Source organism: Aythya fuligula, chromosome 3 (assembly GCF_009819795.1).
Source record: "Aythya fuligula isolate bAytFul2 chromosome 3, bAytFul2.pri, whole genome shotgun sequence".
In the NCBI taxonomy this organism is placed as follows: domain Eukaryota; kingdom Metazoa; phylum Chordata; class Aves; order Anseriformes; family Anatidae; genus Aythya; species Aythya fuligula.
In genome coordinates this window covers 41990322-42012078 of record NC_045561.1, presented here as the reverse complement: position 1 = coordinate 42012078, position 21757 = coordinate 41990322, and the positions used below count along the sequence as shown (strand labels likewise).

The 21757-nt window shown below is 38.8% G+C and overlaps 1 protein-coding gene across 1 annotated transcript; it reads left to right on the top strand.

Annotated features, from left to right (window-relative positions):
* Window positions 1-253: 253 nt before the first annotated feature.
* On the top strand, window positions 254-21229 carry TSNAX (translin associated factor X). Its single transcript, XM_032184659.1, has 6 exons — window positions 254-306; window positions 1023-1130; window positions 3712-3826; window positions 5422-5552; window positions 18143-18270; window positions 19444-21229. The coding sequence occupies exons 1-6, from the start codon at window positions 291-293 to the stop codon at window positions 19816-19818; spliced, it is 873 nt and encodes a 290-aa protein (XP_032040550.1). The 5' UTR covers window positions 254-290; the 3' UTR covers window positions 19819-21229.
* Window positions 21230-21757: the final 528 nt, after the last annotated feature.

The following is a 21757-nucleotide window of genomic DNA, read 5'->3' as shown; positions in this document are numbered from 1 at the left end:
TTAGTTAGTTAGTTAGTTAGTTAGTTAGTTAGTTAGTTTGTTTATTTATTTATTTATTTATTTATTTATTTATTATTCCCTACCCTGACTCCTCACACCTCCCTTTCTCTCATCCTCTACAGCACCGAGCCCCGCCCTGAGGGCAGTGCTGCCTCAGGGGTGTCCCCCCTCCCTCCCCTCCCGGGACTACAACTCCCATCATGCCCCGGGAGCGCTTCCGTCAGGCACCGGCGGGGCCGCCTCTCCGCGGGGGCCTTGGTGGCGGCGCGGCGGGGCCTGGCGGGGCGAGGATGAGCGGCAAGGAAGGTACCGGCCGGCGGGGGAGCCTCGCAGCTTTTAAGTGGTTTTAAGGAGCTTTCGGTTGTGGTCCCCTTCTGGGGGGGGGTTAAGGGAACTCCGCGTATTTAAACGGGTGTGGTTGGGCGCAGGAGTTGGCCGGGTTTGGCCCCCGGGGGCACAGGGCACGGCTGTGGCGGTTATAGCGGGGGGGGAGCCGTTAGAACGCGGGTGGCTTACCTGGGGTGAGGGAATGGCGGAAGGGGGAAACGGCCCAAAGCCGTTGGTCTGCTTGCTTACAGAAGACCAATAACATAAGTTACAATCAGTTATTGTACAATAAATCACTACCGCTTGTACTGGTTTTAATGATTTCTGTTAAGTTCTGCATCTAAAATACTTTCTTTAAAAAGGTATAATCCTGTAGGCCCTTGCTCACACAAGATTTGCCATGCAGCGGTGCCCTTACAGAAATTAAACATAAAAGGCTATGAACAGCTTATGAATAAAGAGTTGGGATCCTGGTGTGCTCATCCACTGAAATTGGTAGGGGTTTTTCTAGTTTTCACTAGGAATGTGGTGGAACAAGTGGCATGGTGCTGTGTAGGTGACATCAGCTGGTAATAGGGCGTTACCTCATTCTGTCTGTAAAATATGGATAGAATCATAAAGGCTCCGAAGACAACATTCTGAGGTTATTTATGTTCTGGCAAAACTATTTTATTTTTTTTTTCTTCTGTTAATAGGATCGGGTGGGTTCAGGAAACGAAAGCATGACAATTTCCCACAGGGTCAAAAAAAGGAGGAAAAAGAGAATGTTAATCCGTCTTCGCCTTTGATGACATCTTTTAAATGTAAGTAAGAATTTGGAAAGCCAGTTTGTAAAAATGTGTGTTGTGGAATTTGCTAGGAATTATGTATTTAGTGTTGGAATAAGCCAACTTTTTCAGGGAGGGGGGGGAGATTTGAAGCTAGTTGGATTCCTGCTTCATACATTTAGAGCTTGGTGTTTTGGTTTCTAAGCAGTTAAGTCTCAAGAATTGGATCTGGCATGGCTGCACCTGACTCACGACTTGTTCCCTTTTTCATCTTAACTCTCCTGTTCCTGCTGCCCACCCTGCTCATGCTGAACCTGATGCTAAGTAAATTGCAGAAATGTTCAGGCAGACAAAAGGTGCCCAGGTGCTTTGGTGGCAGAGAAATGTAAGAGACCTGCACAGGTGCAAAATCTCCACCATAGTGGTGACAAGAGGAGGTGGCTGCCTGTGGGGAGGCCGAGAAGGCTCTTAACTGTTACCCCTAGCTCTGTTGCACAGGTGACTAAGCTGTCAAATGTAAATCTGGATGCATTGTTTTGTGAGTTGTGAGCTGTTTATACGTGCACTTTTTAAGAATGGGAGTTTAACAAAATAAGGTAGATCTTTCTGTAGACACTTATTTCACTTTAAGTGCCTTTGTAAAACTAGCTTATATTTCCATTTCTTTAAATAAGCAAATGTAGACTTTCCTCAAACCAAAGTGTTTTCAGAGGATTTAAATCACATTTAATTTCCTGTGAATTTAGTTTAACTAACTAAATTTAGCCCTGGCACGGGAAAGGTGGTCTTCAGAACTGAGAAGCCTCAACAGATAAAGGAAGGAGATGTAATACTGTGACCAGATTAAATCTCAGTGCAAAATTTTCCTTGTCTCCCCTCTTTTCTTTCGTGATGCTGAAAAGGGTGAAGAAGTAAGAGCTGGATGACTGTTATAGATGGTCCCTTTAACACCATGTAATTTCCTTGCTGTCTCTAAACAGATGTTTCTTTTTTTTTCCCCTGTATAAGTCAGCATGGTGGATGATAAACTTCAACCCCTGAATTTTTACCTTAAATAATGTACGTACCCTTGTACTCTAAATTGAGTACAGTACTTTCAACTTTAATTTTTCACCCTCAAATGTAACATTTTTTTTGAAGTGCTATTAATTTGAATTCAAAAAAACCCTTTTTTTCCTCCTCTCCCATGTGATCCTGTCAGTGGTGTCTGGTGAATTTCAGAACAGAGTAAGAGAGGCAGTTTATCCTGAATTTTCAAAGATCCACGCTATGTATTCCACTGGTGCTTATACCCTGGAGTGATGGAATATTTCTTCTTGACGATAAGTCAGTGGTGGACTTAACTCTCAGAATTTGGTGGAGACACACCAATAGGGCATATGAAAGATCTAAAGATCAGGAGGAACATTTATGGCTTCTTCTAGAGTTCTAGAGGAAGATGGGGGAGAGAAACAAACAACAGAAAAAAGAGAATCCATTTTTTTGTCAAGGCAATGAGAAGTACAGGTTTTTAGCTTCATATAAACTTGCTTGTCTGTGAACTGCTATGTTTTTCTAAAGGATAGTCACTTGGTAGACCCTTTAAGAAAGTAACCTCTGTGTTTTTTTTTTTAGCATCTCCTTGCACACTTTAACACCTCACACAGTTACGCAGGATGTTTAAATTCTCTTAAGTATCTATTAACAGTTTATTTAGTGGAATAATAGCCTATAAAATGTTAATGTTATATGTGAAACATTATTATTCATAGTTTTAACTAAGAAAAGTAGATACGCATACTCTCTTTCTTCATCTTCGTTCTAGTTAGGCAGAGAGAATTTACAGTAAGTAAATTAGAAAGTTAGAAATCTTATTTTAAATAATGTTGCTTTGCTACTTCTAGTTCTTAAAGATGTTAAAATACTTGGCTTTTGGCCAAGTCTAGTTCTGATATAAAATATAAGCTTTCTTTTCACTAGTCTGTTTGTTTTTAACTTGATGAGTCTTGTTTACTAATGATTGCAGGGTTTTATTTCTGAATTGTCTTTGTATATTTGGGTGAAAATCTAATTCAGTTTTCTGAACAGAACTATGGAAGAATAGATTTTACTATTTAAAACAAGTATTTTAGCTTACAGTGGTTTGGGCTGCTTAAAGAATCATCACTGTTGACATGTATTTAAACCTGACTTACTGAACAGAAGTGGTATTACTGATGAATTTTGCTATTCAAAACTGAAGTTTCATAGACATGCAGTTGTGTAAGGATACGGGTCCATTCCTCAAAGAGACTTTTGAAGAGCCAGAAGTCAGAGCTAGGTTCCTGCGTGCTTGTGAGTGTTCTGTTAGGCACGTTCCTGCATGATGGGACTTGCTGTATTTTGTTCAGAAATGATTTTGTGGCTTTGCTGTGTGGTGAGCCATGCGAGATGTGCAGGCAGCTGTCGCACAGCAGCTCCGGCAGGCAGGGGGCAATGGTGGTCTCCACAGCACTACCCACGCTGCAAAAAAGCACCCCAGAGAAAAGGCTGGTGGGGCTGAGCCCCACAGCAGTTCCTGTGGCACAGGATCTCTGCTTTTCTCCTACGCTGCGTGCTGTGCTAACCGTGCTTGTTTCTGTAATCATTGACTCCGCAGCGTTTCAGCTGGAGCTTGACACCAGGCATGACAAATACGAACGGCTTGTGAAGCTCAGTCGTGATATAACTATTGAAAGCAAACGAACGATATTTCTGCTCCACAGGTTTACCAGGTGAGTCACACTGAGAGCAAAGGTGTTCACAGAAACCTGGAAGCTGCCTTGTAGTGTTTTCTCTATTTGTGATGAATAGCTGCAGCGTTTCCTTGAGAAAGATTTAATTATTTTCCCATAAACATCCTTTAAGGTGGATATGAGGTAATGAACACACACTCCAGCTAGAGAATTAATAGATGCTGCTTCAGGTTTTGTAGTTGGTTTTACTGAAGTATTAAATAGGATCAAAGTAGTAGAGTATCTCAGCAGATGGGAGCTTTCCAGCTTCCAGCAAGCTGGGAGAGAAGAATGTGCACACTCCCTTCAGGTTAGCTGCCTCTGCTTCTACTTCCCTGTTTTGGTTTTTGCAACCCCAGCCTAGGTCATCAATGCAAGGAGGAGGGGGCAGCTTGGGTTGTTTACTTCACTACATTCTGCAACCTAAGAGGCTCGTGTGTGAAGTTTTGAGCTTCTATATATTTTGTGTCCTCGTGAACCTTCAAGCAATGGTTGAAAGCCATGGAGAAAATAGAAAACAGGAAAATGAGAAGCTTTGCATAGCCTGTTGTATAGAATGTTTACTTGTCCTACGTGTAACTGCTATCACGGATCTCCCTGTTCCTTCTCCCAGATTTATTTTTTCTTTCTTACCAGCACACTTCTGCTGTAGTAGCAGCTATTTATAGGTACTGTAGTAGTAACAGTTATAAATAGAGTTTAGGAAGTTGCTCCCTTTTTAAATTGGTCTTCTGCGAAGAGTTATTATGATAATTCTAGTAACTGCTACAGCCTTGATTGTAAATAGCCCCACTGCAGGGGCCAGGTCTGCTGGGAACTGGTACAAAAAGAACAACAAAATTCCCCTTTACTCTGAATTTTAGATACCTGTTTAAGATATTTGTGTTTTGAGGAGAGTGGAAGCTTCCCATGCTTCTATTTTTACTTCCCACTCCTTTGCTGTTAGCCATTAATGTGGCTTTACTTTCAGAAATCTGTTTGCTTTTGAACATTTCATTGAGACCAGTCTATATGTAGTCCGCAAATAGACTGCAAGCCTAATAGACCACATAGATTATTTACGGTTTGGGGAGAGGTGATTTAAAAGGAAATCAGATATACTTGGAAGGTAAGTTTAGTTTATGCTGTTTGTAAATCAGATGTTTCAGTTGTTTCCTAATAACATAGGTCATAACTACTTTCTAAAACTCCATATGTATGTCACGTGTGCTCTGTAATATATTACAAAACGCTGACGTTTTTTAGAGAGGTTAATGAACTTCTGTAAATGCTGCTCATTTTCTGGAGTACTTTTTTGAAGCCTTTGCAAGTGTTTCTTATTGTTCCCTCTTCAGCAATTGTTACAATTATTATCTGGAATAAATATGCTACCAGAACTAGGTTTCGCTGGTCAATTATTTTCACAGTAACAATCTGCAAAATCTTTCTTTTGGAATCTACAATAGGTGTTAAAGTTTAAACTTTAGTTTCTTTTTCCACTACATTTTTTTCTTGAAGTCATTGAATATGTATTAGTAAATGAAAATTTAACTTCTTTTCAACTGTTTGATCATATTCTGAAAGCTGCTTTTTCAGTTTCTGCTTTATGATTGCAGTGCTCCCAATGGGGAAGAAATACTAAATGAATCTGAAGTCAAGTTAGATGCTGTCAGACGAAAGATTAAGCAGGTTGCACAAGAACTAATTGGAGAAGACATGTATCAGTTCCACAGAGCTATATCTCCAGGTAAATTATTTTAAAATAGGGAAAATATTCTGTTTTGCACTAAACTCCGTTTCTTACCTAAAAGTGGTTTCTCCTCATGCAGCAGGTTTGAATTTAGCAGATATCTACAAACATATCTACAATACATATTCACAAATCAGGACTCAGATTCATCTTTGGTACTGGAGAGGCTATTGTCCTACAGTCCTGTTAGCACTGCGGTTAAACAAGAATTTGTTGCAGCTGGAAAGCTTTGGACCTTGACCTAAACTAAAGCTGGGAGTAGTTCTAACAAACGTACCGGCTGCTCCTCTGTGACTTAGAGGAGTATGTGCAACATGCTCGTTTACCTGAGCTGAAAAGGTTATAACTTGGGGGGTGTGGGGTGTGCATGCATGTGTGTGACTAACTCGTGAAATGACTCCATTGTGAATTGATAAAGTTAACTTAAAATCTCTAATTAGTATTTTTCTCTTCTGAAGACTTGGAATATGCTTCTGTCTAGGTGCTCCAAGCATTAAATGACAGTTTATACTGCCTTTACTAACATCCTTGAGATGTTAAGTATCAGTGCTTTCATCACTTTTGCTGACAAATGACATTTCTTTGCTACTGAATCTGATTCTTACCTAAAAGTCTTTTGCCTTGTTTGTGGCAACATATGAGTAAAATCTGTAACTGCTTCTCTGACATACTGGTTATGCTATAAAACTATCTTGCATTTACCTATCTTATTTTAGACATACTGGAATCCTGTATATCTTTTCTTGTTCGGGCAAGACTTCAGTTGAGGAGAACTGAAGATCTGCCCTGATTTAATTGTCTAAAAAGAATTCTATAATCCAGAGGGAATACATCTGTGGAGAGAAGTATTTTACAAGATAAATACTGCACAAGTTAACTTCTACATAAACTTAAGTTCACATAGATAAGTGAGTCAGCTCTTAAGTGAACGTTCAGTTTGGAACTTCTGAAACAGAACGAGTTTGCCGTGCTAGTTTTCTGTGACTCCAATTCCACAGCCACTTGTGGTGCGTTGGGTTGTTCGGATTAAATATGAGTAGTTACTCTTAAAAGAGCCATGTACAGCCTGTGTGAATCTTGCTGCTATTTATTGCTTAGTACTGTAATGAGGCAATGAAAAGGAATAGATGATTCAGAACTCTGACAGTACAAGTGACCTCAAATGGTGAATAATGCTAGTTCAAGTGCTTGGATTTTCATTTTAAGTTCTGTTTATAAAAGCTGGGAATCCTTTCATTCAGTTTTATGAACACAGTTTTTTGAAAAGTTTTTTAAGACCTGTAAACTTGCCTGAAAAACCAGTGAAGTTAGTCCCCTGTGACTCGTGTAGTATTCTTGGCTATCTGTGTAATGGCAGCATTTGAGGTGTGCTACCTCACGGATCTTTGTGAGACCTCACAGTACAAGCTGTCAGCCTTGCCATGTGGGCAGAATTATTACAGGGTAACCAGTTACCACACTCAGTAGCTTCACAAGAGTTTTATTTTCATAGTATGGGGCTTCCCATGGGTAAATTCAGAGCCATACCTACAGCTGTTTTTTCTGAGGGGAAGCTCACCTGGGATTAGCTAACATTAATCTCAATGTAAGAGTATGCCTAAAGAGCAGATGTATGGGAACTTTTCTTAACTTCTATGTGTACCCGTGTCCTATAATGTAAGGGAACAAACCTTACGCTAGGTTTCTACTTCCAGATTTCTCCTCTGATTAAAAACAAAGTTGTTCTTAGATATTAAAAAATACATCCCTGCCAACCTGAAAAGTTAGTTATATATGAAAGGTATGTAAACTTGAGCCAGCAATAACAACTTAGGAAAAAAAAAATTAGCAAGAAGTTTCTGTTCAAGCTTGCTTTGTTTAGTAAATACTCATACACAATTAGCTACACTAATTTTCCTTCATAATTGATTTCTGACTTACATAAAGATATCTGTCAGCATCAAAATGGAATGGAATAAGCTCTTCAGAAAACAACTGAAAATATCCTATCAGGCACAGATCAGCATTTCTAAAACTTGTCACCAGTGTTTTAAATATGAGCTCTTAAAATGTGTATGTCTCTTAAAATGATAAAGATATATCTGACCACAGTAGAATGGGCCAGGTTATGATAGACCTCTGCTACACATGTAAAACATACGTGTGTGCCACTGAGAAGACAAGGAATGCTTTTAGGCGTCATTTAAATGAGCTTGTGTGTATGACAGGTATGAAATGCAATCTTTTAGCCTGGGCTTTGCCCTCACCTTGTTCATTGAATCCTCCACTCTTCAGTTAGTTGTATGGAAGGAAAAAAAGGGGATGTGCAGGCTTAAAGACTTGTAGATCTTGACAGAGCTGATGCTGGGATCAAGGAGGTGACAGAGATGTGAAGATGCTTGCTGTCCGGATTATGAAGCTGAGATAGAAAACCTAGAGACATGAAGAAAGAAGGGACAGTTAGGTAAAGAAAAACAGTGAGAGGGAATGCTGAAACCCCATGCCCCCTGCTGTTTGGGAAGAACTGTAATTGGGAGGGAAAACAATGATAAGAATTAAGAATGCTGCTTTTGGTTTTGTTTTTAAGTCTAATGTTTTAATTGTTGCTTTGCTTTTTTCACAGTGGAAGCAGTTTGCATGCCTTTCTGAATACAAAGCTAGGAAAGGTGCTAGATCTTTTGTCTTCATGCATTTCCTAGAGCTGTAAATCTTGGCTTTCATCTAGTTTTCTATACTGACCTTGTGTTTTAAAGAAATTCTGGAGAACTAGTTAAAAGTTACACTCTTTTTTTCTTCAAAAAAGAATAAAGAAACGCCTACGTCCCGTATCTCAAAAGCAGCATGTCCAATTAACCTCAAACTTCCTAAGAATATTCTCCTTTGTCTTGAAACCAAACATGAAACATCCTCCTGTTCCCCACCCTACGTCTCTCAGAACGAGTAAAAGGGATCAAAACTGGGCTTATAATGGAAACTGCTGTAGCAGCCTTAACTGGGGAGTCATAACTGTCTGCATAATAAAGCTGCCTAATACATATTTTATTCAGTATAATAACTGTTAGCCTATAAATAGAACAGTACTATGAGTATAATGCTTGGGAATATTGTTTGCCACTTGCAATTGTTGAATGCTTTTTTTGGGGTTACTCCAAGCAGTTGTTCTTTTGACTTGAAGATAAAACAATTCTGGCAGAGCACTAAAGGAGTTTCATGCTTTCCCTCATTAAGAATAGTGCTAATGGCACGCAGGACGTTTCCCCAAAGGACACTTGCATGAGCTCAAACACTGAGTATAGCACTAATTGAACAACAACAAAAACTGATGACTGTTTTCTACACGTTTCTTAACAGTACAGATTGTCCCAGGGGATGATTAAACAAGCAAACAAAGAGATACTGAAATAATGAAGTCTTTTTTTAATGTGGAGCTCTTCATTTGTTCTGGTAGAAGTGTTCGGCTTTGTTGATATTTTTAAAGCTTTACTATTTGTAATATAGAATTCCTGCTCCTTTGCCCCACTTCGCAGTGTATACCTTATATATCCTGTGAGGAAACGTGTACTGTTGCTTTAAAATCCTTGTGAGGTGCTGTGCGAGAAAAGGGCCGAGAATGTTTTTTATGAATTTATGGAGCGAAGGGAGGAAACTTTTCAGGATTATATATATAAACTCTAAAATATTCACGTAAAATGTCAGTAGTAGACAGGAAGAAAACCTGTGTAAGCTTTAAAGGCCAGAAAGGGTATGCCCTGTGACGTTTTAGGATTTATACAACTATTCTAAGTATGATCTAAATTTATTCTGTATAAGTACAAAGCTTGTCTAAAGCAGAGGGGAGCCAAGAGATGTGCGATGGGTTGGTGTGTGGGGATGAGTGGGGTATCTTTCTAACATGAAGTCTCCAGCTGATTGAAGCTTTACTCAGTTTTTTGTCCCTTAGCAATACAGGATAGGTGCAGTGTGAGAATAATAAGGCTGTTGAGGTGTTACACTGTTTTCTCAATGGCAATTTGTCCGAGAAAGCTCTTAGGAGTGATAGTTTAAGCTGCACGTTGCTGTTTATACAATGAGGTCATTAGGTTCTGCTCGGAGCAAGCCTAGGTGTGGTGTTATCTGCACAGCTGGTAGCAGTGCATAAAACCTGGTGTGGAACGAGGAACCCAGATTTTCTGGGGGGCTTCCTCACTAACGCAGCGTAGGGTGGTGAGAACGTGTAACAAACGTTGCTGGCCGACCTTGCTGTTTGCTGTGTGTCTGTGCTAGCAGGAATGGTGAATGGGGTGCATTGCACAGAGCAGCTCATTAGCTCTTTATCATGTCTGCACTTGCTCCGAATAGGATTAGATGATGAGGCTGTAAAATGTCAGCACCTTGTCAAAGCTATTGCTCCGTGACTGCCGCTGCCCATGATGGTGCGGGAAGTTCTGTGTAAAAGTTCAGCATTGACGCAGTCTAGCTCACAATTTATCTTGTGCAGGCACTATTGGTGTTCTGAGAGAACGATATAACGTCGCTTATTTTTGTCTCCTCTCTTGTCCCATCTAGAGTCGCTTCAGGAGTCTAATCATACAGCAACAAATTACGTTGTTGGGTTGGACAATGTTCGTTTAGTCTGCATGGATGAAAAGGAAATACTTTAGTTGCGCTAGAGGACCATATTTTAATTTCATTATGCAGTACTGCCAGACTTGATGCTGTAAGAAATAATATGGAGATGGGCGAGGTCTGTCCAAGTAGGCTAGATTTAGATGTCCTAATCACTTGTTTAAGTACTATTGTTCTTTTGGTATTGTAAAAGGGATTCTGCTTAGAACACAAACTAAACGAACAGTCCGTGTAATGACTTTTGTATTACCTGCTCTTTTGTTCTTACCTTTTTCACTCACAAGATAGAAAGAACATCTTGTACTTGATCTATGCTAGCTGCCTTTTCCTATATATATATATATATATGTATATTTCTAAAATAAAACCAAGGTTAAGAACAGTTCTGCACATCAGAAACAGTAGAACTTTTTGCTTTTACAGTTCAAAAACTGTGATAAAATGGGTGATGTACAAAGGAAAAGCTTTTTACTGCATGAAGAAGGGTGTCGTGGGTTGGAAATGTCTCACCCAGGAAAAAAACTTAAATACACCTAAAACATGAAAGGAAAGCTATCCATGAAGGAAGCAATCAGCTTTCTGCAAGATGGTGGGAAAACATAATAACACAGGAACAGGATGTAGCTGAAGAATTAAAGTTCATCTCTTTGCTGCTGTGGGTGAGAGGTAAAATGCCAGAAATGGAAACAAAGTTTCCTGATTATACTGAAAAATTAACGGAATTTGCGGTGAAGAAGCCAATATTTATTACATATAACTTTGTTAATTCCTCTGCTTGCTTTCTTTATTGCTCCATTTCTCTGATGTTCTTGCACTGCCAAGTGTGCCAACAAACTGTCAGACTGATTCTCTTCACCCTGCAAGTTGCTTATTTGAAACTAGATATCTTCAGATTGTTGCATTTTACTGCCCTTTGTTTATTTCTGTCTCATGCCTTTTTTCTAGGTTCTTCCAAGGAAAGTAAACACTCAGCAATTGCAAAGCCTCTCGTGTTTTATGTTCTGCTGCAGGATTTGTACATCCGTTCACAAAAACTTAAACCTGGGAAAATGAATGTGGGTTGGACATGACCAGTGCTCACACAGAGCATGCCATGTTTGATGGAGGAGCTGTTGGGTTCACCATACTCCTTAAATTCAGCAGCATAAGAGCAGCTATATACAGTCTCCTAAAGATGTGTGCTATGGATTGGGCCAGGTTTTCATTTCCTAGTTCTAACATAAGATCTAACTGTCCTGAAGCTCTGCAGCACTATTACAGGAAATACTGCTGTTGTTTACGTGACAGTCTGAAACCTGTGACATTGTCCTTTAATTTAGTTTCGTAGTTAGCAAATGGAGGAGTCCTTGTGTAATGACTCAGGAGTTGTTTTAGATCCTCCAGCTGTTAACATCAGTCATTCACAGACCGGAGCTCTCCAGCCTTTATGGGAACTGAGTGCTGCTGGAGAATTAGAGAAGATTAGAGAAAAATGTACACTCCTTTTTATGTTTAAAACCACACAGGAGAATGTGTCATAGAGAAGCTCCATGACAGGAAACAGCTAGTAGAGCACATCATCATTAGGTTTTTGTTTTACAGTCACATGGTGAGAAATAGGGGTTGGTGGGTCATGATGTGCCTTTTTTGTCATCTCCACTGATCTGTATTTATGAGAATATGTGGCTACCATTAGGACTTCTGATCAGGTTAGGTTAGTCAGGACTTTCACACAGAAAAAGCCTCATCTTGAGGAGGATTTTTTATTGGGTTTAAACTGAGAAAGCTGTGTTGTGGTAGGTGCTCTTCCTTCTTTGATCATCGAGCATACTGGCTGACTCAGAGCTTCCTTTCTTTGGTATCTGAACAGTTGCCCTCAAGGCTGTTATTAGTGTAAAATTTGCCCTCTAACTGAATGACTTTAAAACTGGATATCAGTTCTCAGAGGAACTGGAGGTAGTCAAAGATCAGGAAGACTACTTGTCACAGGAATTTATATATATTTAAGAACTCATGTAGAGCATTGGCTCATCTCCAGAGTTTTTCACTTTTTTTTTTTTTTTTTTTTTTTTTTAAAAAAAAAAAAACAAAACAAAAAACCAACCAACCAAAAAAACCCTCAAGAACAAAACATTCTGTTAAAAAGTAACCATGATACATCCCTTGGTTCTTCAAGTAGTCAAAATAAAAGGTTGTGAACTTTTCATTCACAGTGAGTCATCTACAAGAAAACTAGCATTTATCATATGTACACATGTTTCTAATAACAATAACAAAAAAAGACTCAAATTGTTCTCTGCAATGAGAGAATAAAATATTCTCTGCAGGGTATTTGTGCCTGTTTGAGAAATGATTTAACTCACAGGCACCCGTGCGTATTTAACAGTGAGCATGTATTTGTTTATTCAGTTATTGGGGAAAAAAGACTAATCTTGGGTTTTCCTTTTCCCTAACTTTGGTGTGTATTCAACTTTAAGCAAAGTACAAACAGTCCTAACGCTTAGGCATCTGAAACGCAACATTTCAAGGCATGCAGCTAGAAGGGAACAGAGCCTTAGGGTGGTCGTGGATGAGTCAAGTAGCAACTGAATAATCAATAAAACATTGGGCTTGGTGAGAGAAGTTTGCATCAATTTAGTTATTGATTTAAAAGTAAACCAGTTTAGACAGATCACTGCCGGATTTAACATACATTCTTATTTTAGTTACATTTTGTTAGTAATCAATATAAGGTAGCACAAAGTCTATTTCTCTGTCAAACTTTCCCATCTCTGTTTGCACTGATTGCCAAACTGATTCAAAACTGAATTGTTACAATGGAGCAGCATGTTTATGCCAATATGGATTTAACTGTGTTTTTCTCTTTCCCAGATCCTTTCAAAATTCAAGGACTGTACATATGTCTCCCTGTCATAGTGACTCAGGTTTTGAAGTATTACTCAGTGAATGGAAATAGCAGAAGTATTATTCAAATTTGTAACCTTTTATGGACATTTTGCTCTTGTGATTTTATTTGTATTTGCTAGTTACTCCCATTGTATAAAATCTGTTCCTGAGTGGAATTAAAATTCTTCTAAGCCTTTTTCACAACAGGATGTCTATGTCGTGAGCCTCTCAGAGGATAGCTGGCTTCATACTCTTTCTGTATGCTGTTATAAAATTAACCTTTGACTTCACACTCACAATCAACTAAACAGCTGTTGGATTGTTTCACAGCCGCAGTTTTAGATTAATTACTTCAGTTTTTACCACTTGTGTGTGGAAAGAGAACTGTGAATCTAGGGAATTGTTGCCAAAGCTGCAGACAAATTGAAATGGCTGAGGTGTGAATTGTCAGTTTCATCTTAATAGGATGCTAACTTTAAAGCATAATGATTTAATTTGTATATTAATACTTTAAAATTTATTGCTTGTACTTATTTCAGTTGATATACTTGGTTAATTAATTACTCATTTTACCAGTTCTCTTATTCATTGATCAACAGGCTAGTAGCAGTGGGTTCTTTAAATCTACCATCTTTCCCATGGTCTGCAGAGTTGAGTAATAAAGGCTCTCAGTTTAACGTTTTTTTTTTCTCAGTTTGGAATTTCCACAAGAATGTGACTCCTTTTTTTCTTTTTTCCTTTCCTTTTTAAGAGAGGGTAACCTAGCAGCTTAAATGTGATCAGATAGAGTTGCGACTGTTTGGATTTTGGAATGAGTTTGCAATTGGGTAGTTTCATGTGACTCTCCTCGTAAATAATGTACCTTACCCATCATATTGTGATGCCAGAAGAAAATAGTTGTAACTAACTGTATATTTTCCTACCATCTTTCTGGTGGCTGCTTTTGGCCTATGATTTGTGCATGGTTTAGTGGAGGAGCAGGGGAAGATAACACAGGCTGTCATCTACTTGTTTCCTATCCCTTAACAGAGACGGCAAGTTTGGGTAAAAATATGTAGAGAAAGAGGAAAGCGAAGGGTTGAAGGGAGAGAAGGAGATTAGCTTAAGAAGAAATACAGAGATGAAGGTTGTTCAGGAAGCTAACCGCATTGACATTGTTAACTTCAAGGACTGAGAGGCATGAAATCCGTTTTAACCCATTTTTAACTGCTGAACTGATGCTTAAATGAGAATTGCAGAATCACAGGATGAATGAGGTTGGAGATCATCTAGTCCAACCCCCCTGCTCAAGCAGGGTCACCTCGAGCATGTTACACAGAACTGCATCCAGGTGGGCTTTGGATATCTCCAAGGAAGGAGACTCCACAACCTCTCTGGGCAGCCTGTTCCAGTGCTCCATCACCTGAACTGTAAGTTGTTTTTCGTATGGCAATGAAACCTTCTGTGGTTCAATTTATGCCCATTGCCCCTTGTCACCTATCACTTGTCACCACTGAGAAGAGTTTGGCCCCATCGGCTTTAGATTGTTCCCTCAGGTGTTTACAGAGGTTGATAAGATCCCCTCTCAGTCTCCTCGTCTCTAGGCTAAACGGGCCCAGCTCACTTAGTCTTTCCTCATAGGACAGATGTTCCAATCCCTCAATCATCTCAGGGAAATTTGAGTAAATTAAATGTTAGGAGGAAACTCACCTCTTGTTCGATCTGTCATTCAAAGTTAAAATTTCGTGCATACAGGCATATGCATATGTATATATATATATATCAGGTAGGATTACATTTTTTACCTTTACCTGACTCCTCCAGTTACAGAGTTCATTACCCATTTTTAAAGCAGAATTACCTTTTCCTACCCCTTGTGCATTAATTTGACTCTTGGCTTGAGAGCTCCAATGACTTGGGTTTTTGAAAGAATCCTGATTTCTTGCTAGTACAACACTGAGTTTCTTAGAAAAACTGCTTATCTGATATTTCCCAGAGTTTGTATACGCAGACAAGGGTAAATATCTTTTACATCAGATGATTCATGTGGAAAAAAAATGCACAATTTTTCAGGCACAAAATCTCCATTATAGATAGGTGCTCAGAAGATACCTCAGTGTAACTTTCCATTTCTTATGTAGAAAATATATTTTCAAAATATGGAAGAGTGTGTGACTAACTTATCACTAGTGCAAGCTGTTTGTGTAAATGTAATAAAATATCAAAATGTTTAAGTGTTACCTTACATTTGTAATATTAACAAGTGCTAGTGGAAATAATACAACACTTTATTGTTTTTTTGTGAGTGCATGCTAGAAAAATATTGCATAAAAGTAGCTTTACGAACGATTCTATTACTGGCAACTCAATCTGTAAAGAAGCCAACTTTGGAATAAATCCAAAATGAGCACAAGGGGAAGGTATTGTTGGATGGTGTAGTGAAATGGGATGGGGTTTTTCACCTTGGGGATTATTTGCTGAAATTAGCGGATGTCCTTCCGTTAAGCTAAAACATACCGTGTTTAAACATCCTTCTACCTGCACATGAAAACACCTTATTTCAAGGTCTGGGGTCATTAGGAAGTTACGTTGTGGCTATGTCTGGAAGAAGGGCTTAAAATACTAATATTTTTTCAGGGAAGTCGTTACCAGTCTGTTTGCGATGGTAACAATGTCAAATAAAGTTTTGTAAGGCTTGCTTATAAATACAGGGAGGTAGATCTGCTAAGCGTGAAAGGTAAAAGCAAATGACAAACCGTAATGTGTGCACAACTTCTGTATGGTGGTGTTAAACTGGAGTGAAAATAGTGGATCAAGGCAGATTGGATGGGAAGAGAGGAGGCAAAAAATGTGGGCATGTGTATGTCTATATAAATATATATATATATACACACACAAAGAAATATAAGGAGGAGCCAAACAGCCTGGGAAAGAACAAAATATGTGTGGAGGAGTTAAACTGCAATGAGTTAAAGATGGGAGTTAACATTGCTTGAGAACATATATTGAGAAGTTTGGGAGCTGATTTGATCTCTCTGAGAACTTGGGTAAATGCGAAGTTGATTCTTCATAGCTGGTAATCTCCACGGATGGCAGAGAGATTCTCACAGGTGTCATGTTAAGTGCTGCAGTATGGTAGTTCATAGCTTACCCACAGGAAAAGCCAAAATGTCACAATGAATTACCGGTTGTGTTATGTCAGTACAGTAAGTCAGGAGAAGAATGGGTGATGAATCTACCCCTCTGCAACTTCTGAAGTTATTAATCTTAGAAGATTCTGAATAGCTTTTCTCCAGTACTCTTCAATGACTTGTGCCCAGAATGCTTTACCTGAATTCAGCTGATTAAATTACTGCATTTATTTGCCCTTACAGCTGTGTACAACAAATAGTTGTAGTAGGATGTTCTCACTTGGGAACAGCAGTGTTGTGTGTGGCTCTGGTTGGTGGTTCTGCTTTTCCCACTGCTGCTGTATAGAAGCGTAAAGGGTGTGTACTGAATTGCATCCACTCACCCTGCAAATACATATTTTAAAAAGAGAAAATGCAGGTCATTCAGCATACGTTACTATGATTGTAATGTGAAAGGCCCACAGTCACCTTTTCCCTGGAGGTCTCCTCCAGTTTTCCTGGGCGTTTCCACTTTCCTCTTTTATTCAAATCGATGCTCCCTTCTTTTTGATTTAGACTTTTTCTTTAATCCCAATGAAGAATAAATTATCTGCTTATCTCCATAGGCTGAGATCCTTGCCCTGTAGTGGTCAGCTGGGCTTTTTATCGTTATTCTAATGGAACCAGGATTCTACTTCTGGTACCCTTGGGTACCTCCAAATTTTCTCACTTTACATACTGGCAAAGCTACTGTCTAAGCCTAGCCTTCTTGCATGATGCCACAGTGTCACCTCTCTGCTTCTTCCAAAGTGAAACTATCCCCTTAAAATTGTTCAGAATTGTTCTTCTGCTAAGATTTGTCACGTTACAGTCTGTTCCTTTCACTTCCTCTTTTGGCTCTCTCTCCGTCCCTAGGTCAGATACACATGTATTGTTTTTGTCTTCAAAACTTTTTAGCTTCATCCTGCCATGGCTGTCTGCTCCAGGTTCATTTCTGCTTTTTTTTTTTTTTTTTTTTTTTTCCACCAGCAGTGCCAACATCAATCTTCCGCTCATGAACTTTTCCCGCATGCTTCCCCCAAACCTGTCCTGTGCACAGAAGGAAAAATTGACAGAACCTGTGAAATCACTGTCTGAACATTCGAGCTCTTTTATAGATCTCACCTGTGCTATAATGCATACTGAAAATCACCATCTGTCAAGTAGGTAGTGAGAGGCAGTTGTGACAGGTGGCTGCAGATGGCATATAAAGCTGGTACAAGCTATATTTGTTATCCTATCGTTATTTCCTTGCCAGTACACCTTTTGTTCCTCCTGCATGCCTTATTTTTAGAGTGTAAGTTCTTTTGGACAGAGCTGTTGCTCATCTTGCTGAACATCACAGCCTTGTCTGGTTGTTTGTGTGTGTGTGGTTTTTTTTTTTTTTGGTCTGGAGTTATTTGTAACAATGTGTGGTTTGTCCTGAACACAAATTTCACCTATCCTGAATGTTTTAAGGAGCTTATTCACTAATTCCTACAAAATAAAGAACTGGGAAATTAATTTTAAAACAAGTATTTACTGCTGGTCATAACATGAATTAAGGGAAAATTTTCTTTATGTATTTTTTTTTTTTTCAAATCAGCTGTCTTGCCTTTGACTTACTTGCAGTCTCTCTGTACTATGTCCCGTGTCTGTGACCTCATGAAACAGTGATTTGCACTCTCCATCATACAAATGCTGTATTTTACAAGCTTCGCTATGGGGAGCTGCTGTTCAGCATGTTTCTGAGAGTAATGTGATGCTTTGTACTGATATTACAGAAGGATCTGAATGAAAAGTTTGCTTGGAGTAAAAACTTGAAGATGTTTATCTGCTGTGCTTTTGGTCTGATGTTTGTACTTCAAAAGTGTGCTACGTTAAATAATGATCCAGTGTTATTTCTGGATTGTGTTCTTTTTCTGCTAGTAACCTTAAAATAGTTTTACTTAAAAGATTTCTGAAAAAAAATCAAGGATGGATCATTACTGTAAAGTTTGAATTGTTAGCTTATTTATGCTGTTTTTGCAGGACTTCAAGAGTATGTTGAGGCAGCTTCATTTCAGTATTTTATTAAAACACGATCTTTAATTAGTGTTGAAGAGATCAATAAACAACTAGTATTTACAGCGGAAGACAAGGAAGAAACAACAAACACGGTAAAAGTTTTTCTTTCCTCATGTGACAAATATCTTTCAGAAATGGTTAATGTGATGACTGGGCTCAGCCACATTTTTGGCATCGGATTAAATAAGGCCAGTGAGTGGAATGGTGTTACATAGGCATGGGGGCTTTGACTCGCTTATTCAAAACTTATTTAGTTTAGTGGTAAACTAAATCAGTGGGATACGAGTTTGTTTATTTCACATCACCTTTATTTAGGGCAAACTGAACACCTAGTAGGCAGAACCATCCAGAATAGCAAAATACTAAGAAACAAGTATAGAAGAGGGATTTTTAACGGCCAGACACGGTGCTTTTTTTCCCTTCTTCATTCTGTTAGTAAGATACTTGCAAATAGGGCCAGGTTTTTAGCTTACGTTCTCTGGTTCTTACCAGTAGTGGTACAGTTATTTTCACAAATTGTGAAGTTGTTAACTTCTGCACACACACTGCAGACCAGATGGGTGAATTTGAGTGGATGCTACATTGTGGGAGCAAAGGAATAGAAACAGATGTATGTTATTTCCCATCCACCACTATTTTGGAAATAAAAAGTATTGGAAACTTGAAAAGCAAACTTGTCACTCTGTGATGACTTCTCTTCATGAAATATTTATTTAGATAATGTAGTGAACTAGGCTGATATAAAAATGATCTGAGAGAACTATACCTATCAACTTCTTCTAGAAAATGTTTTGAAATTCAAGATGCTATTACAAAATGATATGACTTGTTTTTGTAATGCAGGCTCTCTTGATTCTTGATTGCTTTGGTAGCTTTGGACAGAGTATTCAATGAAAATTTAAGTCTATTAGGCTGAGATCTGAGCTAAAAAAAAAAAAAAAAGACATGCAAATAAACATTGGTACAGATGCATTTACTCTGCAAATAAAGGTGATAGAAGCACGGTGCATTTATTGTGCTTATCAGAATGGAAATCACATCTCAAATGGAAAGGATGCTTTCATACCTTACAGCATGCTGGAGGGAGATTAGCAAATAGTACTTCTGAAATCAGACTGTTAAGTGCCACGCTATTTCAGTTTCCAGAATGTTTGTAATTACCATTGCTTTACAGTTGCATTAGAGAAACTAGTGTATATTTGAACCATTTTGCTCTGCTTTTTGCCTACTTGTCTTTACTGGGCTTTGTTCTGATCTGTCCTCAGACCTCCAGTTCCCAGGATAAGCAACCACACACTTGGAGCCTGAAGGTAACACCCGTAGATTACCTGCTGGGAGTGGCTGACCTAACTGGAGAGCTGATGCGGCTGTGCATCAGCAGTGTCGGAAATGGTGACATTGACACACCTTTTGAACTGAGCCAGTTCTTACGTCAGATCTATGATGGTTTTACTTTTATTGGCAACACTGGACCTTATGAAGTATCGAAGAAGCTGTATACCTTGAAACAGAGTCTGGCAAAAGTAGAGAATGCCTGCTACACGTTGAAAGTACGGGGATCTGAAATCCCAAAGCACATGCTGGCTGATGTGTTCTCCTCCAAAACAGAATTGATTGACCAAGAGGAAGGTCTGTCTTAAAATAAGGAGACTGTCACAGCCCAGAAGGGGAGAGGACTTGCATAGATAAAGCTTATTAGTTATGGTTTGTGGGGTTTTGACTCCCAAAGCTTTCTAGTTAGAGACACTTTTAGTTTTATCTATGAGAAGATTGTTTGCAATAGTAATTTGTAACCAAAAATACTTTTTATGATGTGCAAGAGAACAAATGTTTGACTTTGTCCTCTCAGCATGGAATTTCCTGTATTGCTCCATTGTATCCCCTTTCAGAATGACCAAATGTTCCCCAGTGGTCTGCACCAGTGGCTGTCCGTTGTGCGAGTCACCTCAAACTGGTGTGGTCACTACAATCAGTTTCCAGCAACTGCAGCAGTGAAAAAAATGGTTAGGTACTGTTTTATCAATAGGTTTCTGCTGAGCCCTGTTTTCTTTGTATTTGGTTTCTGTCCTCAAGTACTGTCTAAAACAACACACCTATGTGTAAGTTCATCCCTTGACTTGAACCTGAGGTGGTCTCGAAGGTGCCATGTAACGTAAGTTTTCTCTGACTAATTCTTTTAAGCATGAAACTGAAGTTAAGTCGACTTTTCGCCAGTTGGTAATGAAGCTAATTACACCAGGTAAATACTACCGTGCACTCATTATTCTGGGGCTCTGTTTAAATTGAGCCCTCTTTAAGTTACACAGGTTCTTTAGATGTTCTGATATGAACTACAAAATCCATAAAAAAATTGGGGAATTTATTTATTTACATTTTCTGTAACACCTTCTAATGCAGAATCTGTCATCTTTGCCAAGTATTCTTAACACGCAGAATCTGGTGGTAGGGCAAGCACTTCTTGTGTCAAAACAAGCGTGGTGTTGGAAGTCTGTTCTCCGTTGTTTGTGCTGCCCTGAGGACCTCCAGTGGGGTTGGACTGGTATAAATGAACGAGGGCAAGCCAAGCTTTAAATATCTGTTAGCAGGAACTATATCATGTGCATGTTCCTATGGAAAGGAAATTGCAAACAGAAATAAGGCAGACATTCCGACTTCCACATTTATCTTTGAGGTGGGTATGTCACTATTGGCAAAAAATCAGGGCTTTCTGCTGGTGTCTGAAGTTATGGAAGTCTGATAATGTACGTTATGCTAAAGGAAAGCAGATAAAACAACATGATCTTTAGACTGCAGGAAATAGGCCTCCCAACTGCAATTGAAAATACTGCATGTTTTTTATTTCCACTTCCATATGCTGTGATACTGCCAATATTTTTCCCATGAGCGTGTCCTGAGTAGCTTGGATCATCTGATATATGGACAGAAATGGGTAAATATGTTTCTGTCACATTTTTCCATTGTTTCCATATAAAGCAATAAGTGGTGGGTTTAAAAAGGAGCGTTTTTTTCCTATTGTTTACTACTTTTTTTTACAATAAATTCTGAAAAGCAGTCACTGCCTGTATGTTGGTTCTTTTGCCTGTCAGTCCTAGTCGTAAATAAAGGTGTGAGTTACCCACTGATGCGCTTTTTAATCACAAATAACTTTTCACTCTTTCACTAATTTTATTCAGTGAAGTCTAAAAAGCAGCTAGGTTTGAAAATTTGTGTAATCTTGCATTTTAATTTACTTTTTTTTGAAATTCAAAGGATTCAAATGACAAAACAAGTTTATCACTGGAATAAATCTGCAATGGTACCCATATTTTTCCCCTTGTTTCCCCTCCTTTTTTTTTTTTTTTTTTCCCTGATGGGAGGAGGTAAAAGAAAGGAGAACACCTATTGATAAGGAATGTTTATTTTTTTTTAAATGCAGCTAGTATTTCAGTTGAAGCAGGTAAGAGAGTAGTGCTGTCTTTTAGCACAGCTAGATTTGCTTCAAGTAATTGCATATTAGGATGATGTGCGTGAAGTGAAAGCCTATAGTTATTAGAGGTATTGTGTGATATTAAACAGTCCTAGCAGCTATCGGGCAGAAAT